We start from the raw sequence: 20,608 nt of genomic DNA, 5'->3' as shown, positions 1-20,608 counted from the left end.
GAGGGATCCAAAAATCACTAGTCGTGACTGGAAAATTTAGCCATCAATACCAATAGAGCAGTAAGCTCTCGGAGACAAATCTTTGGGGTTTTTTTTCAGTGTAGACTGTAAAGTTCTGGGCAGAAACACACTAAAACAAAATTATCTTTTTCATTCACTTGTTAGGCTCTTATTTAGAGGTCTGAAACCCCATAAATGTAATAATCTCGTTAAAATTTGTAGGAAACGAGTCTCTGGAGTATATTCTGGACACTGACCCATAAAAGGCCATCATAAAATAAATATTTATCAGACCTCTGTAACAGTAAACAGCATACACTCTCTTTAAAAATCTGATCAAGTTCATATCATATTGTGAAAAGTCATTTATGTAAGATATCCAAAGCCAGCTTGGTTTTGCTAGTCAAAACACCATTTTGTAATATTTAAATAAGTTAGCATATTGTTTAAAAGGTTTCAAATCCTGTAATATTGCAGGGTTGAATAAAAGCTTTTGTTTTTCATTTTATTAAAATAATTGATTAATAATTAATTATTAATAATCGATTTTATTAAAATAATTTATTCCATACATAAAAAGGATACCATATTTGCACAGATAAAAAACCATACTGTTTCTTTGTAAGTTACGTTTTTACATGTAATAGTTAAGTCTAAAACATAGTTCTTATGTCATACAGATGCTGGAAGTTAATTTTCCATATGGTATAAACATCATTTTGTTAAAAGTAGACAGCCTTTTGCTCTGTCCTGAATTTGTAACTTAAACGCTACAACTTTTTTGTTTCTTTAGAAAACGGATTTTCAACAATAATAAAAAAATTACTGCTCCTTCTGCGTAAAACCAAGCCTCTAAAAATGATTTAAAAGCCAACAGAAGAGCAGAAATTTCAACAAGTTTAGAAAAGTCTGCTTTACTTTCCCATGAATTGTATGCCAGAAGCAAAATCAAAATCATATTTTAAATTCAGGGAACAATAAACTTGAAGAATATATACAAAAATTAACTTACCAAGAAGTGGAATAGTTTGGGTGACAGGAGCAGGTACATTAGTAGGTGCTACAGGAGGTGGAACAGTCCCATATATTTTGGAACTATCGGTAGTTTCAGCACTCCCTCTGGATCCAGAAACCACTGTTGGGATGGGATTTCCTACGGATGAATCTTTCGTAGTGTCTTCATTCACGCCAGTTGCTGTAGCTAAGAAACAATGCATTGGCATATTAAAAAAAAAAAAGTCAGCTTTTCTGCTGGCACGATACCTTCCTTCTACTGCCGCTTGTCCAAGATTTAAACACTTACAGTTTGGGATGTTTACTGCCGGAGTGTGAGGAACAGATACTGGAGGAGTTATAGGTGGTGGTGGCCCAGGAGGAAGGAAGCCTGTAAAGAAATATATATTAACACTGAGCATCACTTCACCGAAAAATACTTGTGCAGTTTATACAGCAGATGCTTTTATTTGCTCTATGGTTAAAAAAAGGACTGAATATTCCTAAAAATATATAAATATACCTGGGGGTAAATGCATTGGGTTGAAACCAGGTCGTAAAAACGGAGGTGGCGGCGGCGGTGGCACTCCAGGAGCAAATCCAGGAGGTGGGATTCCTAAAGGTGCTGTGAAAGCAGGTGGTTGGAGTGCACCAACCACAGGAGGACCTGAGGGATGTGGTGGAACCTAAGAAAAAAGGAAGGAGAAAAATGCGTTACCTCAAAACTGAATGGTTTATTTGTTTTTCAGTTATGGACTGCTGTCTTCTGTGCTTTGTCCATCAAAACAAGAAAATTCAAGCTACCTTAAATTACTCTGCAACAAAGTGACTTACATTAACTAATCTAATTAGCAATCAAAGAACTCCTACAACTTAAAATATCAGCATGGGTTTTGTTTGCCTTTGTTCTTAAAGAAAAAATTATTCTCTGTGGTAAATTGATACCAATGCATGCTGGTAACTCATCTAAATATACCCTTTACACAGTAGCTGGAATTAAATTTTTCCATCTAGCACAATACACTATAATGCACACAACTTCGGAGCAATTAAAAACCTTTTCTTTTTTCTTTTTCACTACCTGAGTTTTTATATTATATTAGAGTGACTATTGTTTCCTTATTCATTTTTTTTTAAGTTCTGATTTAGATCAAGCTCTGAATGAAAACTGATTTAAATTAAGTTGATCCTCAGACTCATATTTATGAGCTTACTATAAAAAATACATTAAATGTGTGGGAATCAAAAGGAAGAAAGTTAAATCAAAATATGCTCTGCATTTGAAGTTAATTTATTAAAGCAAAGGAGAGCTGTGTACTCAAGTGATCATAACTGACTCCCCTCCATGACCATTAAAATTTCAGAACTACTACACCAAGACAATTCATAACTAATTTTTTATTTCTAAAGAAGGAAAAGGCTTTACTAGTTTATTCTCAGAATTGAAAGAAGTGGCATTAAACCAAAGTAAACAAAATGTTACCCTTAAACCTTGAGAAGATGCTAAAGCTGCCAAGCACCTCATACCACTTCAGACTTCTGTTCTAAGTTCTCTACCAGTGGCTAGGTTAGTGAGCTGAGGCACATTAACACTTGGACTATTAGAATTTTAAAATCAATTATTTACAGTAGGCTTTAATTCATTAGGCTTTAGTGTAGACCATCACTTTTTATTTTTAAATTGGTTATTTATTTGTTTATAATAACCTGCTGATTAGGCCCTGGCCTGAAGTTAAGCTAACTAAGCAGCATGTGATAAACTACGGGATGTGGCCCGAGAAATTGCCAGACAGACGTGTCAGACAACAATGTGAGAAGCTGACAAAAGTTACAGATGGCACCACGAGTGATGGCTGGATTCTGCAGTTGGTAAGGGGGTGTTATGTGAGCAACAGCCAAACTTCTGAGAGAAGCAGAAAAGTGCACCGGGGACTTTCTGGGGACTAGGACCTTGCAAGGCCAACAGTGCAGAGGTACGCATATCTAGGAGTGCCACATAAGGCCAAGACTACTGAGATGAACGTTAACTTTGAGTAATCCTAGAGGTTTTTCCACTAATCACAGTTAAAGCTTTAGAAAAAGTGCTCCAAACCCACAGTAACCTAAGAGTCTCAGTAGGTCTTTGTTTTACAGGGTACTCCTTCAAAGAACAACAGCTTACAAGATTAGCCAGACATGGCAGCAGATCTGTTGATTACAGGAATGTTCTGTGAAGCAAGCGTTCACTTACAGAATGTGTACGTAGCAGAAGGAATTGAGGAGGGGTAATCAAGAAGGCAAAAAGTTAAAAAAAAAAAAAAAAAGAAAGAGGGGAAACTTGCTAAATGCTGTCAGTCCTTAAGTAGTTAAAAGCTGAGAAAACTGTGAATGAAGCATGTGTACACAATGGTTTGAGAAGGTATAATGAATAGTAAAACATTATGATGAACCAGAATAGAACATCAATGGAAGATGATTTAGATAAGTATTACAATATATTCATACCTAATTATCCAAGCTTAACTGCTGTACTTAATTTTTTTCTAAGAAGTTAACCCTCTAATACATAATCGTAAGTAACACGTTAAAACCTTTCTTTTCAGCAGAAAGAAAAAAGGAAGATGGTAAAAATCAGTGCACAAATGTCACAACATGGAATTTAAAATACAACTTCAGGTCTAAAGTTTCTCTCTTTGTTAAAGAGATGGAACCAATGGCTAACACACACTGACAGGTAACAAACACGGAGGACTGGTGAACAGTTTCAGAATAATAGCTAACAAATTGGATAAAACAAAGTAACAAACATGCTACTGGGGAGAACCTTCAATTAATGAGGAGACAAATACTAGGAAAACGTGGTATTTTGCTAGCAACATTTGAAACTAGATTAACTAACCTCTCAATAACTAATGCAGACCAGCAGGTGCATACCAATGAACATGTCTTGGGGTCTGGCCTGCGTCCAGGTATAGCTATTTCTTACTGCACACCTCTCAGATGGAGACTTGAAGGAGAATCATTTGCCCTGTGAACTAAAGGAGCACAGTCTACCTACAGTGCTCCAAGACAAATAAATATATATTTAAGCACACCTGAGTCTCCAGCAGGAAGACTGCAATGGAGGAGTCTGCCAGTTTCAAGAGGAAGGGCACAGGATGGATACTGGACCAATGCAAAACTCCCACACCTAGTTATAGGGAGGAGGAGCACATGGCATTGAGAAATCCATCAGGAAATCTGGGAGGTATACATTCAACTTGGACTCTGGTTTCTGGCTGAAAACCCATAAAATAAAGAAAAGGGACTTTGGGGTTGGATTGGGAAACTTACAGAAAGGGTGGCCACAGCAAACCCCCTGGACTTCAATGTATAACCCCTGGCAAAGCCGGAGCCATGGCTCGCTGTAAAAGAACAGCAGTTTTGGTAGGGTAGCGCCCAGCTTTGCCAGGAGAATGGAACACCAATTGCCCAAAACCTCATCAATGAATGCACAATGCAAGCGATATCACAAGTGCTATGAACTGAAACTGACTCTCAGTAATCAAGAAATAGACTTAAGCTGATCTTGGACACTGCAATATAACTTAAAAATAAACAGACCTACCCCCAGAGCAGACCACTGAGGTGGATTACTCAGACCTGCAGGGGCGGGACCAGATTCAGCAACAGCTCACAGATCTGAATCTACAGGCAAGAAAAGGGCTCACTCCAGCAGCACAACACAACAGAAATATTCCACTTATCTTGCCAACAACCCACGACCTTGTGGCTGAGAACACATTGTGTGTGCTATTGAGGCTGAAGAACCAGACTTACCTACGGGTGGGGTGGGGAAAGGACCTTACTTGTAAGGCCAACAGTGAATAAGTAATGATATCCAGGAAGGACCATACAAGGACAATATTACTTAGGTAATTGTATCATAAAAAGCAAATCTGGGTAGGGATGCAGCAAAACTGGGACCAACATGGAAAAAAAAATTAGGCGAGAGTTGTTAACTTGGGAGGAGATTGGAGTGGAGGAAGGGAGGAGAAAGCACCACGAAAAGGAAGGTCAAGAAGCGAGAGAAGAGAGAGTAAGTTATGGGAATCATGCAGTCAAAGCTCTTTGGGATTATCTGTCAGGCAGCCCTATGCTTGATCCCTGCAGCCTGAATCAGGACAATGCACAAAGCCTGTTCTGGCATACCACGCGCATCAAACCTGCTTCTCCAGTCAGAGGGACCAGGGTGGGCAGGGTGTTTTCCATGGCTAATGGGGGGAGAAGCCCCGGGACAGATCGAGCAACCGGGTATCACTGTACTGATGCCCATTCCAGGCTGGACAGCATCAGCAGCTACCCAGGACTCATAACAACCTCCCCACCTCTTACAGTCCTGAACACTGAAGCCAAATACAAATGAAAACAGTTCTGCTTGTATCAGAGGACAAAAATACATCATCTAATTAAAATACAATGGTACTCTACAAAGGTATTTAAACAAAAGAAGTAGAACATAATGAGCTTTTTCCTTTAGGTGTTAGGTCACATCTGCATATTACAGAACATGTTACTTTTACTACTAACACCAGTAACATCATCACAGCTAAACTCAATTTGTAAGTTTTAAGAACTGTTTACGAATCATTAAACTATTTTAATTTTATGGCCAGAAAAGACAACTGAATTGGTCAAGCATAAAAAAGTTCATAGCGAAACCAAAGGTGAAGACTAAATACAGTTCTCTGGTCCTGCCCTAAATTTGTGAAGGCACGAGTTTCTTTGCAGTGGTAAAAAAACTGAAGCCAATGAGGCTTCAGCTGATAAGACAAGCAATCAGCACACTCAATATACTCTGAAACTGGTTGGTTTTTTCTTTACACTTTCCTTTTCAGCATGGATTTAAGGAAAATAAACAGAATCACTACTATTTAATACAGTTAATGGCTACTAAAACTCTGAAATTAGAAATTTGACTTACGTGTTCATTTACTAATAATACCTTACAGCATTTCATAAATTCTGCGTCAAAACAACACAAAATTCAACAAACTATGTTCTCAAATCACATAATTGGCTAAATTATATATGATTTGAGTTTTTGATCTTTTCTGCGCATCTGCGATATTGCAGTTCATAAATCACATTTTCTCAAGATGTAAAATAGTTCTATGAACACTTCCTCCCATTTGGGAGGCAGTAGATTACTATTTTAACAGTGACAAGACAAAAACCGTTACAATAAAAGTAGTAATGCGTCTGTCAATGAGTAAAGCTAAAAGAAATACAGACGATAAAACCAGAGAGAGTAATTATTATTACATGCTACTTAAACTAATGGTAAAATGTCAGAGTGTTCTTTTAGTGAAAGAACATACAACATCAGCTTTGACTAAAGAACCATTGTAACAACAAAGGAAGAGTATGAAAACTTTTACATTAAATTCCCAAAGGCTGTTCAAAGAGAGTATACACAATATGAACAAACATGAAAGCAATGTGCATGTTTTAGAAGGTCTACAGCTTATTTAAGCCAACAGTGAGGAAAATCAGGAAAACAGAAAAAAAAAATAGCATAATCATAATAACACTGAGAGGATGCAATTCAGCCCATTAATAAAAAAAATCTACTGCAATAATTTATCCAGGACTGAGAGAACAGGTATTAGACATACAGTCCTACAATGCTTTAAATGAAGATCTGTCTGACACGTACACTCTGTCTGCATTAGCATTAGAGCAACAATGAGGTTTTGGAGCAAATCCTCCATCATTCCCATAACCATGTGCTGACTCAGTTCCCAGGGCTGTTCTGGTACATGCAAACTACATCCCTTTTCAGGGAAATCAAACCAGATGCTCTGCTGGGCACAAAACATGCTCCAAACCCAAATGTATTTGTTTTTCTTTTGGTTTTTTGTTTTTTGTTTTTTCAAGTCTTCCATTGCCACTGTGACTTAGCAGAAAAGTCTTTTATGAGACTGCATTGCTCTTTTAAATGAAGGAGCTCAAATGATGTTTTTCAGGTGCATACGTGATTTATGGCACAGGAAAGTTACCTTCATAAATTGGCAGCATAGCCAGTCTGCCAACATTTTTTTAACCAGGGATAACAACATGACAAACACACACACGCAAAATCTTCTAGTTACCATTCATTGTATTTCCTCCCTCTCTTTAACTTATGTGTTGCTATACTGAGTTATTATTTAAAGTAAGTTTTTGTTTAGATATCCAGAACAAATGAGAAGCAACTCTCACCTGTGGAGGAGGTACTGTTATTGGTGCAGGCATGGGAACGGGAATTGGAACAGGTAAAGCTTTAGGTATAGGTGACACTGGTTCATTATGCGCAGCTTCTGCACCTCCATTTTGAGCTACTTCATTTTCAGACTTCTTGGGAATCCCCTTCCACTCTATACAAAAAAAACCCCAAACATACACATATCAGCTCAGTAGAAGCAGACAAGTAGTCAAGTACTGCCATGTAAAACTACCATGCTTTCTGTTGTTTACAAAAATGATGTAATTGAGAATATTCCGAGAAGACGAACCACAGAGCTAAGAAGCATTTAAACAGATTTCTGACAATAAAAACTCCAAATTACTTTAAACACAGCACAGCAAATAACTGAAACATAGCAAGTGAATTTATTCCTTTCATTAGTCATTTAACAATTCTTTGCACTGACAGCATTTATACATGCCCAGGACTCTGAAACACATTATCTGTAACAAAAACAGTAAGGCTGTTTTGGGACAAGCTTTCAACAGATTCATTCCATTGCTCTCGAGCAAGAAAGCGGCAGCTTTTTCACTAATTTCGGAAGTCATTTCTGAAAATACAACATTTTCAAGTCTTGAACAAGGAAAAGGAGAATGCAACAATAAAGAATTGCAGCAAAATAAAAGAAACATCAAATATAGCTTTAAACTTATTTCACAGAAGAAATATGGCTCCTATTGTTTGTCAGAACTTCCAGGGAAAAGACAGCTAAGCAGAAAAAAGGGATCAGCGACGAGGCATTATGGGAAAGAGAAAAGCATTGAGAAGACTTGAACACACTGAGTTTATCATTCATTTTGCATACATACTCAACTTCCTGTGTATTTATCATGAAAAGATGCTACTATTTAGAATAACCACCACCTAATTAGGGCAAACTGGACAGAACGACAAAACCCTGAAATAATGTTTCAGTAGCTAGACAGCACACCACACAACAGTTAAAACCAACTACTCTATAGAGTACCAAGTCAAAGAACTTAAGGAAATTTCACTTTTTAAGTGCTGCATTCATTTACTATTACTTTTAAAATCACAACAGCCAGCACACTAGCAAATCCACATTGATTTGAGACCTGTAATTGATTTGAAGCTGATGACTATAACAGGTGTCATTTTCTTAACACAACCATAGAAGCCTGATATTCGCACTGCTTACATACAAGATAACAACAATTCTATTAGGTCCCTATAAATACAAGACTTGCCAAAGGAACTGAAAATGTCAAAAGTGTGAAAACTATAGGCACTGTTTTTAGAAATCATAAAGTTGCCATCAACTCAGTTGCTACACAAGTAAACCAAAAGCAGGCTCCTTTGCTCGCGGTACCTCGCACAAACTGGGGATGCCGAAGGAACAGGACCAACAAGTACAACAGACTTGCATCCTGCATTACTGTCAAGGGCAAACACCAGTGCAGCTGATGGGTCACCTGGTATCAACGTTCGTTTTTAGCCCAGCCTCTCCTAACACAGCTGCACAACTCCTGATGAGGGACTGTCATTAACTGCTTACAGACTCTCTCCAATCTACGGGGCACACCTGCTGCACTTCTTAGCCATTTCACGGATTTTATACGCACCTCAGAGTCATGAAAGTCAGCCACACCAACTTCAGTACACCAGCACAAACAACAATTATTTAAACGCATTTAAAGATGTAGAAATACTTTACCTGGACTAAGAGTTTCGTTGTCCAACATTCCTCCTTCACAGAAACTTTCAAGATCTTCAGGTTTTACTTTGTCCCATGGTATGTAAGTAACACCTAATTCTACATCCCAATACTGCTTGTAATCTGGCTTTATTCCTTTATTCAAAGCCCATGCAATCTTGGGAGGGAAAAATTACATATAGTCAGTAAAATGTTTCCATTTTAATAGATTTAATATTTAGTTCTCATAAAACAGCATTACCGTTTGAGGCTAAAAAGTAAAAAGAATGCTCTAATTGAAACAGCAGGAGAAATAGGTTAGTTACAAAACTCTGAAATAAGCGGGTTTTTTTAAAGCAGACTTAGTTCTTATTTCTTGGCTCGACTCTTGCACATAATTTGTAAAAATGTAGAAGGGCCATTTCTTCAAATGTTCCCCAGTCACTAAGATTAAGGACAGCATCACCCTCTAATACAATGTTCTATAAAAGGAAGAACTTCACTAATGAATGTGTTCTTCCTTATTTATTAGTACTCTTTGTAGGATTACCATATATAATTAAACTCAGTTATAAGACAAATAACCAGCAACAAGAAAAACACAGTTACAGTCCACTGTAATGACTAAAAGGACACCATTTTTGTTGGTTAAATAGACAATTATTGACATTCTTTCAAGGAAACTGATACAAGTTCCACTAGGCACATTACAGAGCAAGAAGAATATTTATCAAGGAAAAAATGGTCCATTCACAGAAGTGTACAGAACACCATATCCAAAATACATAAAAGTTTAAATTACCCAAAAGTCTAGAACGGATGAAAAAGGATTACAAAAATTACAGTAACTTTAGAACTGCTTGACTTTTTCAAAGAAGTACCTTTATAGATTTCTGATTGACTTTGAAGTTTCCTCGGCTCAGTTTTTGCAGGGCACGGTAAGCATCTTGTCTGTGAACCATAACAATATAGGCACATCCTCTAGGCGGTATCATCTGTTTGTATTTTAAGGAGGAAAAAAAAAAAAAGAAAAGGTTTTGGTAGCACATTAACAAAGTAAGGAACAACATACAAGTGTTCAATTACAGTAAGCTGGAACATCAGCAGGTGTTTCAAAAAGGACTACGGAAGTATGAAAGAGAATGATAGTTAAAAGATAACCAGCATCTTCTGGAAATACTGGAAAACACCGGAAATAAATTAAAAGCAACTTCTTATGTGGAAAGTTTTGAACTCTATTCTGTGTGATAATACGGATGACTGTTGTATATTTAATCCTTTAAAAATTGTTAAACAGTAGCATTCATGTAAATGCTGCAGTCTGGCAATTAGTTACTTTGTTGGAAGAAACAAGATGCTAATACCCCACTTCATTCCTCAAGCTGCCAGCTGCACCTCCACATTCAGTTTTATCTGCAGTTTTGTAATAATTTTTATTACTTCTAATGCATTTGAGAAAAAACGTTTATGTTGTTTTACAAAACTTGGGAATAGGAAGAAAATTACAGTCACTTCTTTTTGTTTGTTTAAATGAAATTTTGTAACTACCAGAACAGCTATCATTTATCTATAAAAACATCCTTAAATACAGCAAAGCATAACAACATGCTTATGACTAAAATGACAGAAGAGAAAGAAGCAAAAGCAACAAGAACGCCAGCTGAGAGTCCATATTCTATAATCAAACAAAACGGAGCAGACAAGGAACTCAGCAGCATAGTATGCAATTCTGTACCCATCTCCTCAATAGCCCTTTCTCATTCAATTCTCTTCAGAGAAAGCATGATTTTTATGAAAATGGGATAATCTTCTGTATTACTCCCAAGAGCATTTTTAAATTGCAAGAAACTAAAGCAACTGCCTTGTTTTTCTACAAAGCGGCCAAATGAATTGAGTTTACACGGTAGGAAACACAAATATATAGGAAATGAGAGCTCTTGACTCCTTGGAATGTGTCAAAAATAAAGCTGCCTTAAAACAGTCTGAAAAGACCTTTTGTAACCAAGTCATATCAAAGTAGCTTACGCTGCACTGTTTATACTTACATTTATTGATTCAATTGGGCCAAACTCCTCCAAAAGACTTCCAACATCCTGTTGAGTTGTCCTTTTGTCAAGTTGTCCTACCCAAAGCGTAGTACTACAAACTACAATCAAAGAGTTAACACAGATTCTAAGAGCCCATGGAAATACACATTTCACAAGCCAGAATGTCAAAATAATTATTTTAAAATAGTTATTCAAATGAAAAAGCCGGTTAATATTAAAACACATATTTTAATTTTTATGAGTGTTTGACAGAAACCTCTTTTTCTTGCCTGCCTGGAGCTGCACTGACAGTCAACCATAGCAACTACACCAGAATCACTGTTAGAATGCACTCACTAAGAAGCTCTCTAGTTAACTAACACTGAAGTGGCCTGCAACTTCTGATGATCATGAGCTCGCTCTGCAAATCATCATAAAAAGGAAAAATAGGCTTTCCTGCTAATAACGCTCCATGAAACATCCCAACACATACAATCGATATTTCACAACAAGGTAACTCACTTTGCTTAGTGTGAAACCCAAGCTAGGGGCCACCATCGCAAGTCATGGATGGTATTTACTGGCAAGATGACAATTAGATTGTTTATGGTGATACATCCACTACGAGCAAGGTTCTCCTCCAGAATGCGGTGACAATTCGCTACAATGAGCAACCAAACTTTTAACCTCTGTAGTGACCTACTCAATGCCATTTCTTTCTATGGTTAAGTGAAAAATTATTGACACACGCTCTTTCTTTCAGGAAAGAGTGCGCAACATGCTTATCTCACTTCATGTTTGAAGGTAATAAAACAGCAGATGAGCTCAAAGTATTTCTTTTGCTGAAGACTACTACAGCAACATTTAATACTCATCTATGTTTTCCTCACTAAGTGACATAAAACTGCAAACCTAAAAAGCATTATGTGACAGAATCTGGGACAGTTGTTGGCAAAAGCATCTTATACCACCACCAGTAAGCCTTTAATGAACAGCTACTAAGTCTTTGCAGGCCTTTTAAAGTAATGGTATTTTCATTCACAAGGTTTTGGCTAGTTAGAACTCTTTAGTTTTTGTCCCTCTTACGTAAAAAAAGGAATGTTCTCATTTTACTTGATGACTCCAGAGGTGATTCTGCACTTCCCAGGAATATTCAGAAGACAACTACTACATTTTGTCCATAAACACAGGCAAAGCCAGGATTATTTCATAAATCCAAGCATTACCCTGTGTGTTCCCCAGGTCAAAGCTCTCCTTCAGGTTTGACACACGCACAACATTGAATCATTAGAAAAATCATTATGACATGCTTAACTTCTTGTTGCTCAATCTGCTTTACCTTACATGTCTCGAAGAAAGGAAAGGAAAAACATGGTGTTTCAGCTTTTTTTTTCCACATTTTACAGCCAAAATATTTCTGACTTGGAGATATTAAAAAAATGCCCAATTGTCTACTATGAGTAAAGGAAGTACAGAGATGTGTGGTGAATTTAATTCTTAAGAGCTTTACAACAGTTCAGAAATTAAATCAGTGTAGTTTATTTTTGTTCTGTTTGGACAAGTCTTGGAACCCACATCAAATAGCATTAAACCCAAGAAAACGGAACAAAAAAATTTTAAAAACTAACACACATGAGATTAAGAGCTGTCTTCTGGGATATTGTGAGCAGGTATCATATACTGAAGGTAAGTGGACTTGTCAACATTAAATTTTAAAAACAAAGTCTAATAGATACAAGAAGTGCATTTCTTTGACATTTACAGTTTTTCTGAAATACCTGTTTGCCTTCTTAATATTCCATTTTACATAGTCTTAGTATCTATTGCAGTATCTTCAACTTAGCAGAACTCTAAAATTCACTAAAGAAAATGGCATAGACAAAAAAATTCCATATATGAACCAGGAAGATGCTGAGCATCTGAAAAATGGTATTGTAAGAATTTGCAGAGTTACATCAACAGTAAAGAGAAAGAATAAACTTACCACTAACGGTTTCTGACTTGATCTGAGGAAGACCTTTTGACCTGCGTTCCCTCTCCCTCTCACGTTCACGTCTTTCTTGTGACCGAGACTTAGGAGAGTGTCGGCGTCTATCCCTGGACCGAGATCGAGATCGACGATGACGTGATCTTCGAGATCGGGAGCCTGATCTTGAACGTCTCCTTTTAGGTGACCTAGTTTAAATCAACAACCATTTATGTTCAGTCTTTCTGACTCAGACATTGACAGATAGATAACTATTTCAGATACCTATTTAAATAATCAGGCAAGAGTTCAGTCAATAGAAAAAATTAAATTAATCCAAGTTCATTTACAAGCATTTAGAACTAAAGTAAATTATTACAGTAGCTTATCAATACACTCCAGCTGAACAGTTGATAATTTTTCAATCTTCTATTAATTTCGTACTGAAGTTGACTATCAAAACTACGTCCACATTAACATACAAAAAAATGACATCTGCTTAAATGAGGAAAATGTTTACTGCTTTTACAAAAGAATGGCTAAAGGAGAGATTAAAAATAAATTCTACCAGTGAAATTGTATTCTACATCATGTGCAAGTTCTAAAGCACTTGAGGTCTGTAACACCTTCAAAGAAGTCATATGGAACTTGGCAAAGGAGAAGACTTGCAACTAAGTAGATAGCTTTGCTTTAATACCGGAGCAAGATTTGTTAGGTCAGCTGAGATGTGAAATACTGCCTGTGTGACAGGCAACATCCCATAGTACAGTGGATCACAGATTTCTTCATATGAAAACTGTCTTTAGAGCACAGACAAAATTAAACTATCATATTCTGCTTTGCTACAATTTACTCAGTATTGACAGGCATGGAAGTTACTCTCTACCAATAAAAGAGAACTGTACAGATACCCAATTTTCCTTAGAAGGCAGATGACTTTCAAAGGTTCACAAGTCTTAAGAGTCACTAATGTGTTTCTCATTACCACTGCATCAAAGTACATACGACATTTAGCTGTATTTATACACAACTCCCCTCAGGAGGTAAGAGATTGAGCGGATCTCTTTTTTTTCTCTCTTCCAGAAGGGGAATTCAAATAAAGCCCTTGACAGTTTTGACTTTAACATGAAATTTCACTAGCATTGTCCATACAGAGAAAAATACACAGACAATAATTTCTTGCAATTAATCCTTAGATTAAATTGAAATGGACTTTTTTGCTAAATATATCTTTTGGCATTTGGGTACAGAATCCAACTTGTACAAAACGACTGGGCACTTAGAAGAAAGGGCCTCAAAGGAAGTATGCTGTGTGGGGCACCCAAGAAGCAAATTCGAAATAGAGGTAAGAGGACTGTGTCCTAAGGCACTGAAAATGAGCCCCGCCAACAACAGTTCAAGGAGTTAGCTCACCTCTCAACTATTTACTGTCACCTCAGTTAGAAGTTACCACCCCCACAGCAGATTTGGCAGCACAGTACTAGATTCTCTGAGCTCCAGATAATCAGCATAACTCTCCCCAGTACTCGTAAAGAATTAGTAAAGCATTTCCCAAGTCTTTGGACGTGACACACTTAAGTTCCTTACATTAAAATCCATGCTTGATATAATATATACCCTCACTAAAGGAACTTTCACTAATTTACCTTGATGCAGATCTAGATCTTGACTTTCTGCTGTCAGAAACATGCCGCTTCCCCTCTTGAATAGGTGGCTGTTCCACTTCCATATCCTAAAATATTAAGTTTACTGGTGTTATGGGTGAGTAGTGCAAACATTTTATTTCATTTTATGCCTAGACTAAATTATGTAACAGCACTAAAATTATACTGAATATTCACATGTGAAATTAAAATGTAATGCAACTCTCCTCAGAAGCTTCACTACTACTTTGTAGTCACTAACAGGGTGACAGTCTAGTATTAAATGAACTTAATACAACCACTGAAAAAATATAATGAAAATAATTTACACAAAATTCTCATTTTCAAATTGCACATAATTGTTTTTCCACATTTTAGTCAATTTCAGCACTGCATATATCTCCACAGAATATAATTATATTGCTTTAAGTCAGTCAGTGGATCTTGCTCTGTCATCAAAATCACAGGCAAAGTATGATCTACCACGAAACATTTCTCCAAGATGTTATAGGAAACTACGTTAAGCCATATATCTAAGCAAATTACAATAAAATAAATTTGAAGAATGAAACAATAAGTCATGAAAACAATACATAAAATGCAAGAACCTGCTTAAAAAACCCTCAGAAAGTTCAACTCTCCTTTCCTACCCCAAATCCTCTACAGCTTCCCACTGCAGAACATACTGTGTCCTGCCTAAACTTCAAATAGTCTTCATGACACGACCCTGGCAGGGACCATCCAAAGAAGCAATCTCTCAGAATGTACTGATTTAACAGAATTCAAGACTAAAAAACTAATTACAAAGATACTCTTGAGAACTGTCCCTTTATTTCAAGTGAATAACTGAGTAGAGTGAATAACTTATTTCTAGAATCTGTGACATCACAAGCCACCACATAAAGACAGCTTGGTACCATCTCTATTTCTCATTTTACGATTTCCTTTTCTTAGAACAAGGGAGACAAATATATTCAATTTTTATTTTTTTTTTTTAAATACAGGCTCATTAACAGACTTGCTCTTTGGTTTCTTCTTAATAACAGTCAGTTACCAAACCAACAATATCCTCCAAAATCTTAGGAACAAGAGAAGTGTTTACATACACTTGGATTTTTTAAAACTTTTACAAACTTCGGAGTCCATTTCCACTACATTAGCGATATACCAGACCCTTAAAAATTAACTATTCCAGATCTTTCCCTTGGATGAGCTACCCTCCCAGCCATCTCTGTCCATGGTTATCATGAAATTTCCTCTCCTGAACATTTGAGAAAGACATGTATTAGAGCACTTACGTTAGTTTGTTTACTGCAAGGGGTCCTCACCTGCTGATGTGGTTTTTGCATGTGTGATTCACTCTGTACTGGAAAAGGAGACTGAAAAGTTTGCTGCACAGGTGCTGCTGGTGGAATCACAGGCTGAGCCATGGGTGGAAACTGCGGGGTAGGCAGAAGACCAAAACCTGGCATTTGCCCATTAGGAGGAAGCGGAACCTTTGGAGAAGAAAAAACATGCAAACTGCCAGTTAGGAAAAAAAAAAAATCACATTAGCTTTCCCAGTTTCCTAAAGTAAAATTGTATCTCTGCTCCAAAGTCACAATAAAAGACCAGAAGCCCAAGAAAGATGAAGCAGGTCAAGTGTTTAGGCATGTAAAATAAAAATCTTGTTCTTCAAAGCTTGACTAGAACAGAGAACAAAAATATGTTTCTTAGGAAAGTTAGAGGGCTAAGTCACATTCACTCTTCACTAATAGAAACACCACTTCCTTACTTCTGCTCAAAGAAAACAACGAAATATAGAAAACATAACACAGCAGAGGGACAAGGGAAAACCCTAAAGTTACCTGGTGACGCATTGGATCCTGTTGTATTCCCATCATTCGCTGCTGAAAAGGATCCATATTTGGGAGTTGAGGAAATACTGGCTGTTGCATACCTTCTCCTGGAAATCCACTAAAACCAGTAATATTTTGGTGAGACAAGTCAGTAAATACACAGATTTTACATCTTTCTATGTACATGTACACATTCTTGCTTCAAATTTAGATAGAAAAATCTTTATTATGATCCCATTTCCTCTCTAAAAAGTGGAAAGAAAAAAAAAGGAGAAAGAGTGACTTCCTTATCTTTTCTCCACTGTAAGAGTAGTCCTTTAACATTTAAAGAAATGCTACATAAAGGTTTAAGCCTCTCTTCCCCCATATTTATATAATCTTGCTAAAGATCTCAGTCTACGGAAATTTTTCATGAAGGTTGTCTGCCTTAGGCTAACTTTCTTCCTTCCCAGTTCCTCTTTTGGGAACAAAACAAGTAAGTCTTTTCCTCAAGGAAAAGAAATTGGCCATATTTTTGCTGAAAAAAAACCCTTTAGTTTGGAAGGAATTTAGGGCAGAGGAGAAAGGGATATGTATATCACACAAAGATTACAGTAATGCCATTCACTTCCTGATTCAACACACAGAATGGACAGTGCTCAGGGAATTAATGAGGTCTGTGCAGTTAATACAACCTGTTTACAGGATGCAGTTTGTGTAAAAAAACTGAACAGGATTTCAGAAGATAAAGGAATTTCATGGTGATGTGAAATGAAACTTTGTAGTATTTTAAGACACAGGCACCATACAATTCTTAGATGATTCTGGACAGATTAGTTTCTCATACAGAGTACTACTGATTTTGTGTGCTCAAGCTCAAAATGAGACTACTGGAATCCAATTTTAAGAGGCATCTTACAAAACTATAAGGTAATAAGGACAGAGGCTTTGAAGTGCTACAAACAGAACATAAACATGCTGAAAAGCCTCGTCCAGTGACCTCTAGTTGGGCACACACAAGCAGTGCTTATGTTTGACCTACCTCATCTTTCTGTACACCAGAGTTCCATCTGTATTATAGGCGAAATACTACCAATTTACTTAAAAGGCATTTTAATTAAACTAATACTCGTGGAACATTAAAGTGATCAAGGTGATAAACACAGTTAAGAAAGCTAATGACAAAGTTAGTGATTCCGTTTTTGAGAGCAGGGTTTGGATGGCATATACAGAAAATAAGACACGGGGCCACATACTGAAGCAGGAAAAAAAGAAATATTGACTAACCCAGGTATTGAGCACCATCCAGCCTGTGCACTGAATGAGAGAGAGGTCCTGTGGAAAAAACTAGTATGTGATCATGTAATTTAAGACTTTATCATAATGCATATCAAAAGGGAAACAGGAGTCGTAGTTAGCTTGCGTGGGTATTTAACGTTTGAGAACGTAAAGCCGCAAAGCCAATTTTAATTTTTTTAAAAAGTTAAAGCTACGACAATATTTGGAATAGCATCTTTTCCCCAGCCAGTAAAGCAATCCAGCCGATAACTAACAATGCTGACACACTCACTCGTGCAATAAAAACATGGAACTCATCTTGAAACCAAAACTGAGCTTTTCTCTACAGAACACATCCCTCAATCAATGACGCAACATGCCAAACCAATGTAAAAACACCAAAAAAAAAAACCCCACCAGAAGTTGTTAACAATGTTTTTGGCTTTGGACTATTAACAGTTAAGCACTGAAGTAACTTGGAATTTTAATCAGCTTTCTAAACAAAATATTTTTTAGAACAAAGATTTGTTAATTTTAGTATGACACAAAACTTACAAAGCTGGCTGAGAAACTGAAGGAGAAGGAGCTGAATCTTCTTTCTTTGAATCTTCCACTGCTTCTGGTTCATCATCATAGTCAAACCGATCTAGCAGCTTCTGAAATAAATTGCATTGAGACAGCTATTTTTTCTGTATATTATACAACTGGCACCCAAAATATTCTTATTATCGAAGTCTTACTATATATCTAACAGCTCTGTAATTAAGACAAGGTTAGAATCAGGAAAAAAAAGCCAACTATATTCTAATACAGAATCAGAAACTGTCCAAATCCGTTTTATTCAGCTTCAGAAAACGCAAAGGCTATAAAAACAGGAAGTCGACCTCCAAACAGAAAAAGAAGAAACAAAATTGGCATCCTTTTTCTCCTAACAAATGGAGGACATTGAGACATCCATTAAACAGTTTTCTGCTGAACTGCAAAAGTTAAACACAAAGAACAAATGAAGACTTACTTTGTCAAATGACGTTTTTTGCTCAGGCGGAGGGAAAGCAGCTTTTTGTTCCTGTGGTTGTGCTGCTGTAGTTTTCAACTGAGCAGTAATAGCTTGAACCTGAGCCATCACAGTGTTATCTATGACCGGTGACTGGGGTTTTTGAGGCTGTTGAAAAGTCTGAAGAATTTGCTGAAGCTACAAAAATATATATAGTATTAAGTATATATTCTTACATAAACACATAGTATTGAAAGCTTTGTAGGATATAAATTTTACATCAAACGAGACTATGGCACAGGATGAACACCACTGACAATCTGAATGAACTACGGAGAACTTTCAGCAAGACTAAAAGTCACTTTTTAAATACTTCAGTGGCAAAATTCAGCAGATCCCAAGATTTTGGTATTTAGGCCTTTCAACACTGCAGACATTTAAGTGGATCAAACAATAAACCTCAACATCTTGTTTTATATATTCCACCTGTTCTTGAAACTTTGTAACTGCATCAATTCAGAACTGAATTTTCCTCAAATACCATACTTACTGGATAGAAGGGTGACAGATCATTCAAATATTGACTTTAACTCTTACAAGTTTTCCACTGAAGACCTTAGGGAGGCTTTTGTTTTGCTTCAAATCAAGGGTATTTCATCATTTTCCCACCCTCATTTAACATAAAAACTGAATGTAGAAGGAACCCAAATATAAACAGTTTACCTGTTGTCCTTGCGTTGTTTGAAACAACTGAGCTACAGCTGCAAAGGCATCAGAACTGGGCAACTGTGGCACAGTAGGTACTGAGTTAGCAGTAACTTGAGGGGGCTCCGAAGAAACCTTTGCTGGAGGGGGCGGTGAACCTGAGAGTTTCATAGGAATTGAGAAAGCACTACATTACTCCAAAACATTAATCTTACTCCTCAGTGCATGCACCTACCTCCTCAAAACAAGTGTCTATCTACAATACTCTATTTAACCCTCAAAGTCCTACCTAAGCTACACCAATTCTATTCAGTTTGCCTTTAACTGCTCCAGTCACAGCTCACAACTGCACATTTCATATGCTAAGAAAGAAAACAAAGAAAAATGGCCTATCTGAAAGCTAGTCCAGCATGGTATTTTAGATCACAACTCAATGTTTATAACTGTGCAATTTCAGAAGAATTAAGAGAAAAACTATTACTCAAACAGCGTTAAGCAATGTGCACCAACACACTTAAAATATTAGTTCTGGTTACAAAGTTCTGGACTCCTTCTTCTGAATTAGTACTTCAAACCAATCATCTAATGGTTCATTTTAAGAGCAAGTGAGTTTCTCTTAATATTTTCTGTTTTCTAGCAGTAACTGAACTTTTGCTGAAATGTGTGGTAACAAGTAAAGGCTTTTAAAGATTATTTCACAAGCAACTCTTTTTTTTGATGAGGTTTGTTCGCATGCTACTTTTGTATAGGCACAAGCCAAACCTGCATCTGATAGATAAATCCTCCTACCATAAAAATAATTTTCAATAATTTTTCCAGGAAAAGACTCCCATTTCCACTGAGCTTTAGTAAGACTGAGATCACATTTTAAGACACACTATTAGCTTTGTCTACACATGCAGCTTTCCCATTCTCTTAGCTTTAGATTACAATACTTTTTTTTAATAAACATTTTGCCAGTACCAAGTAAATTATTAGTAATACCATCAATTCCTACATGCTGTGAGCAAGTTACTGTTCTTTAGCAAATATATTTTATTGGACTACTACAAAAATGTACACGGAGAGACAGTTAAAAATCCCCATAGATAGAAATATTTTTCAGTTTGAGACATTAAGCAAATGTTTGCCTCACAATACCAACTTCTTTAAAGCCATTCATCTGTTTGCAGTTTAAGTAACTGCAGTGTTGACGTGCAGCAAGCAGAGAAAAACATGTTGAATAATATTTTCCCAGAAGTCAGATGCTACATAAAAATACTGCAAAAAGATACGTGATTGTTT

The 20,608-nt window shown here is 36.7% G+C and overlaps 1 protein-coding gene across 4 annotated transcripts in view; it reads right to left on the bottom strand.

Moving 5' to 3' along the window:
* Positions 1-20,608, bottom strand: part of SCAF4 (SR-related CTD associated factor 4) — a 45,672-nt gene that overhangs the window by 8,097 nt on the left and 16,967 nt on the right. For 2 of the 4 annotated variants that reach the window (XM_054188092.1, XM_054188096.1), the window contains exons 6-20: positions 19,343-19,482; positions 18,641-18,817; positions 18,181-18,281; positions 17,635-17,682; positions 16,378-16,486; positions 15,829-16,026; positions 14,534-14,619; positions 12,906-13,096; positions 10,940-11,040; positions 9,776-9,889; positions 8,916-9,072; positions 7,216-7,370; positions 1,517-1,679; positions 1,304-1,384; positions 1,013-1,201 (exon numbers count right to left, since the gene is read on the bottom strand). In XM_054188092.1, coding sequence (XP_054044067.1) covers positions 1,013-1,201; positions 1,304-1,384; positions 1,517-1,679; positions 7,216-7,370; positions 8,916-9,072; positions 9,776-9,889; positions 10,940-11,040; positions 12,906-13,096; positions 14,534-14,619; positions 15,829-16,026; positions 16,378-16,486; positions 17,635-17,682; positions 18,181-18,281; positions 18,641-18,817; positions 19,343-19,482 — 2,010 coding nt within the window. The remainder of the gene's footprint in view (positions 1-1,012; positions 1,202-1,303; positions 1,385-1,516; positions 1,680-7,215; positions 7,371-8,915; positions 9,073-9,775; positions 9,890-10,939; positions 11,041-12,905; positions 13,097-14,533; positions 14,620-15,828; positions 16,027-16,377; positions 16,487-17,634; positions 17,683-18,180; positions 18,282-18,640; positions 18,818-19,342; positions 19,483-20,608) is intronic. The other 2 variants (XM_054188093.1, XM_054188095.1) reach the window with 2 other exon arrangements.

Source organism: Rissa tridactyla, chromosome 1, assembly GCF_028500815.1.
Source record: "Rissa tridactyla isolate bRisTri1 chromosome 1, bRisTri1.patW.cur.20221130, whole genome shotgun sequence".
Lineage (NCBI taxonomy): Eukaryota > Metazoa > Chordata > Aves > Charadriiformes > Laridae > Rissa > Rissa tridactyla.
This window is presented reverse-complemented; position numbering and strand designations above follow the sequence as displayed.